General features: G+C 47.6%; 1 protein-coding gene across 1 annotated transcript; it reads left to right on the top strand.

The window, feature by feature from the left end:
- Window positions 1-326: 326 nt before the first annotated feature.
- wfikkn1 (WAP, follistatin/kazal, immunoglobulin, kunitz and netrin domain containing 1) lies at window positions 327-4124 on the top strand. Its single transcript, XM_059551728.1, has 2 exons — window positions 327-841; window positions 2588-4124. The coding sequence occupies exons 1-2, from the start codon at window positions 680-682 to the stop codon at window positions 4109-4111; spliced, it is 1686 nt and encodes a 561-aa protein (XP_059407711.1). The 5' UTR covers window positions 327-679; the 3' UTR covers window positions 4112-4124.
- Window positions 4125-5366: the final 1242 nt, after the last annotated feature.

The raw sequence follows: 5366 nt of genomic DNA, 5'->3' as shown, positions 1-5366 counted from the left end.
CTCTCTCTCTCTCTCTCTCTCCCCTTAACATAAATTGACAGGTTATTTACTGTACAAAAAAATGATTCTATCAGATTCTATCAGCACATGTTTTGTGTTCAGTGTGTTTCTACAGCAGTAACTCAATCAACAGAACCAGGCTAGTGTAGACCAGTCCTCATAAATCAGAGCTGAATCAATGAATGGACCTCAACTCAAGTTTGTGTGAAAGCTGGGCTGAATTTGGAGCTCTTTCATTGGTCTCACACGGAGGGCTGTGACCTTCTCTGTGGGCCGGTCAGAAGTCAGCGGAGGTGTCAGGGCCGCGGTCAGCGAATGAAAGGCCTGGGGCTCCTCAGAGGACAAAGAGACGTGTTCAGATATTGAGCTTGACTTGCTTTCCCAGCGGGCTTTGCATACTAAAGCATGAGAGAGGAGCTTCATCGCTCTAGAGATCAGGGAACAAAGGCCACACCAGCCTCACTGAGGAAAAACCTCCTCCATGTCAACATCCAGCTGTCTCGGCTGTCCTGTCCTGTCCTGTCCTGTCCTGTCCTGCTGGAGCTCATTCACAGAGGAAATGGTCCAGGATCACACGGCTCGTGCTTCTTTCATCTCTTAACGACGTTGGTGCAGTTGCTTGTGTTCGTAACCCCCGCGCTGTCGAGCACAGGACAGACAGCGTCTGGACGTCTCACTCATGTGGCTCTCTGGATCTCTTCTCAGACTCCTCTGCTCTCTGCTCCTCATGCGGCTCTGTGCCTTCGCTGCGGATCATCCGGGAGTCTGTCCCAATCACCTGAACCTGAATCTGTGGGTGGACGCGCAGAGCACCTGTGAGAGGGAATGCCAGACCGACCAGGTGAACAGACCCTCGCTCGGTCACTGCCTCCAACAACATTAACTAGTACTGACTGTAGAAACAGTTCTTCTGAAACACAAGCAGAGTTTCCTTCAGCTTTCCTTTTTATTTCACTGACCACTGTCCTTCTTTTCTTTTTTTTATTAGTTTTAATTTTGGATTATGAATATACTGTTAAAAATTTGTAGTAAATGAGATTGTATCATGTTTGTTAAAGAAGTATCTTCTGCTCACAAAGGCTGCATTTATTTGATCAAAAATATAATAATATAGTAAAACAGTGAGATATTATTCCAATGTACAACAGCTGTTTTCTATGTGAATATCTGTTAGGGTTCATTTTCAGCTTCATTCCTCCAGTCTTCAGTGTCACATGATCTATACACATGATCAATATGCTCAAAAAACATTTCTGATTATTATCTGTGTTGAAAACAGTTGTGCTTCTTCATGAGGTGTGGAAACCACAATACCATGTCTGTTTGTCATGATTCACAGGTCAACAGAGAGTTTGAAGAACACTATTTATTTTAATTTGTTTCACAGTAAGCTCAGTTTTTGCTGAGAGCTGCAGGGGGTTTTGTAGCTGTTCTCCTGAATTCACACCCTGCAGTCTCAACTCTTGTACATGTTGCACTTTTGCACGTAGATTCGCTCAGACAGGAAGTCTATGTGTGTTTGTGTTGTTGTTCACAGGCTCGTTATGAGGCATGTGTGTGTGATCACAGACCAATATAATGTATGTGTGGGTGCCTTGCATTTGAGCAGAGTTAAATCTGTCAGTGTGTTTGAAATCTTGATGTTAAATGTTTATAATATAATTTTCATGCAATTACAGATTAGAGCTAGACGATAATATGCATACTTTAATATAGTTTACAACCAGATGTGATGCTATATTTTATGCTATAGAGTTGCCATATAGTAGGCTAAATATCACTTTATGTGAGTATGTATGTGGGTAAAGTTGGATAAATATGTATAAATAGTTGGGAACAGTTTATTTTGATGGTGCACTTTAGACACACTGCTGACTGCAAGTAACTCTGCAGCCTTGCTCTGTATTATTATGACAAATCATAATTGGAGATCATTCCCTTGAAATTTAAATTGTGATTATTAATTATGATTATGACAATTTACATTGAATTATGTTTTATATAAAAAAAGCAACTGCATGCCATATTTTTATATGAAAATAAACTAGCTGAAAACACTCTTCCTGAATTTTTTTATTTTTTTATTATTAAGCCTCAAATGTCAACTATACATTGGTTTGCTTCTTTAAATTAAAAAGTAAAAGTAAAATAAAATATGCATGGTATTTTAATGTTATTCTAAAGCTAAAATTAAAACAATGGAGAAAACCCTTAAAATAATCTGTAGAAAGAAAAAATGTGAAGTACACACACACGCGCGCACACACACACACACACACACACACACACACACACACACACACACACACAGATGGAATAATGTAAATGGACTTTAGAGATTATTAATAGACTGTTAATATCTGCTATCATTTTATTTTGAAGGTCCCCCAAGTTCATGTCAACTTATTTTACTAACTCTAACCCTAATATTCTAATGAGAGTTAGAATGACATATAGTTGCAAAGTTACTTATAGTTGATAGAATGTCTACAGCGGACATTCAAAATAGTGTGTAACCAAATAGTTCAATGAAACGTGAAGCATGATTGTGTAAAACGAAGACGTGTGTTTGTGTGTGTTTCTACAGGATTGCGCTGCCTTTGAGAAGTGCTGCACGAACGTGTGTGGCCTGCTGAGCTGCGTGGCGTCCCGTGTGTCCGACGGCTCCGATGATGCTCAGTCGGGGGCCGGGGTTTCGGCGGGGGGCGTGGCTAGCTGTGATGGGTTTGTGTGCAGCCAGCAGGGGGCGGTGTGTGACGTGTGGGAGGGCCAGCCGGTGTGTAAATGTCACGACCACTGCGAGAGTGAGCCCAGCTTCACTTGCGCCTCCGATGGCCTCACGTACTTCAACCGCTGCTACATGGATGCAGAGGCCTGCGTTCAGGGCATCACACTCACCGTGGTCACCTGCCGTTATCATCTGTCTGGCCCAAACACCAGTCCTCTGCCGCAGGACACTACTGCTCAACCCACGTCTGCATCTGCCGACTCCGAGCCCTTCCCGCCGACGCTCTACTCCAACCCACAGCAGCAGGTGATTTACCAGGGCGCCACGGCCAGCTTCCACTGCGACGTGATCGGACACCCGAAGCCGGACGTCACCTGGGAGAAGCAGTCCGAGGGAGGAGAGACCATCGTCATGCGGCCGGACCAGATGTATGGGAATGTCGTCATAACCAACATTGGTCAGCTGGTGGTGTATAACGCCCAGGTGTGGGACACAGGGATATACACCTGCATCGCACGAAACACCGCAGGAGCACTGCGCGCCGATTACCCGCTTTCTGTCGTGAGGCGTGACAGCGAGGACTTCTTCGATGACCCAGAGGCAGGTTTGCCGTTGGGACAGCCGTTCTCGCCGGCCGACTGCTTGGCTGCCCTGGAGCGGGGTGAGTGTGGCGAGAAGCGTGTGGACTGGTACTACGACGCGGCCCGGGGCGAGTGCCATGAGTTTGTGCATGGAGGCTGTGAGGGCGGCCGCAACCGCTTCGAGACGTACGAGGAGTGCCGGGCGTCGTGTCAGCGCGAGGGGCTGGGCGTGTGCTCGCTGCCGGCCGTGCAGGGTCCCTGTAAGCTCTGGGAGGCGCGCTGGGCCTACAACAGCCTCATGAAGCAGTGCCTGGCGTTCGTCTACGGCGGCTGCCTCGCCAACAAGAACAACTTCCACACACGTGAAGACTGTGAAGCCAGCTGCCCCCAGCCCAAGCAGCGTCAGTGTAAAAGCTGCCGACCGAAAGGAAAAATCCTGGCAAGTCTTTGCCGCAGTGACTTTGCCATCGTGGGACGGCTCACCGAAATCATTGAGGAACTAGACTCTGGAATTGCGCGATTCCACCTGGAGCAGGTGCTGCGTGATGAGAAGATGGGCCTGCAGCTCTTTGAAACACAACACCTGGAGGTGCTGCTGGTGCAGATGGACTGGAGCTGCCCGTGTCCCAACATCACGCAGCACCACCAGCTCCCCCTGCTGGTGATGGGAGAGGTGCAGGACGGCACAGCCGTGATCCTGCCCCACAGCTATGTCAGACCAATATCTGATCGACGCCTCAAGAGGATTCACCAGGTTCTGGACAAGAAGACTTGTGAGATGCTGCAGAGGTTCAAGGACTGATCTGGCATGGCTCGGGTTCAGTGCGAGGGCACATTTTCACACACTACACAGGGCATCTTTAAGCCTGAGACTGCACTGGTTCCCACAGATGATTCCTAATGTTCAGATCTGCCATGCTCATGGTGCACATGCAAAAAGTGTTGCAAACTCTCCTTACATCATTTGCGTGGCTCATTTGAATTCTGGAGGGGGCGATTTTCAGTGAATAATGAATAATTCAATAAATAAATTAAATCTTTTCCTTACACAAAACAAAATACAATTTTGTGTGTGTGTGTGTGTGTGTTCACTGCTGTGTGTGTGTGTGTGTGTGTGTGTTCACTGCTGTGTGTGTGTGTGTGTGTGTTCACTGCTGTGTGTGTGTGTGTGTGTGTGTGTGTGTGTGCGTGTTCACTGCTGTGTGTGTGTGTGTGTGTGTGTGTGTGTTCACTGCTGTGTGTGTGTGTGTGTTCACGGTGTGTGTGTTTTCACGGTGTGTGTGTTCACTGCTGTGTGTGTGTGTTCACGGCTGTGTGTGTGTGTGTGTGTGTTCACAGCTGTGTGTGTGTGTGTGTTCACTGCTGTGTGTGTGTGTGTGTGTTCACTGCTGTCTGTGTGTGTGTGTGTGTGTGTGTGTGTGTGTGTTCACGGCTGTGTATGTGTGTGTGTGTGTGTGTGTGTGTGTGTGTGTGTTCATGGGTGTGTGTGTGTGTGTGTGTGTGTGTGTGTGTGTGTGTTCACGGCTGTGTGTGTGTGTGTGTGTGTTCACGGGTGTGTGTGTGTGTGTGTGTTCACGGCTGTGTGTGTGTGTGTTCACGAGTGTGTGTGTGTGTGTGTGTTCACGGCTGTGTGTGTGTGTGTGTTCACTGCTGTCTGTGTGTGTGTGTGTGTGTTCACGGCTGTGTGTGTGTTCATGGGTGTGTGTGTGTGTGTGTGTGTGTGTGTTCACTGCTGTCTGTGTGTGTGTGTGTGTTCACGGCTGTGTGTGTGTGTGTGTGTGTGTTCATGGGTGTGTGTGTGTGTGTGTGTGTGTGTGTTCACGGGTGTGTGTGTGTTCATGTGTGTGTGTGTGTGTGTGTTCATGGGTGTGTGTGTGTGTTCATGGGTGTGTGTGTGTGTGTGTGTGTGTTCACGGGTGTGTGTGTGTGTGTTCATGGGTGTGTGTGTGTGTTCACGGGTGTGTGTGTGTGTGTGTGTGTTCACGGGTGTGTGTGTGTGTGTTCATGGGTGTGTGTGTGTGTTCACGGCTGTGTGTGTGTGTGTGTGTGTGTGTGTG

This window comes from Carassius carassius, chromosome 6 (genome assembly GCF_963082965.1).
Source record: "Carassius carassius chromosome 6, fCarCar2.1, whole genome shotgun sequence".
Lineage (NCBI taxonomy): Eukaryota > Metazoa > Chordata > Actinopteri > Cypriniformes > Cyprinidae > Carassius > Carassius carassius.
This window is presented reverse-complemented; position numbering and strand designations above follow the sequence as displayed.

Bases quoted from the DNA above. Each gene is read 5' to 3' on its own strand.
- wfikkn1 (XM_059551728.1), top strand. From the start codon at position 680: ATGTGGCTCTCTGGATCTCTTCTCAGACTCCTCTGCTCTCTGCTCCTC. The intron at 842-2,587 runs GTGAACAGACCC...GTGTTTCTACAG, and splicing joins GGGAATGCCAGACCGACCAG to GATTGCGCTGCCTTTGAGAA.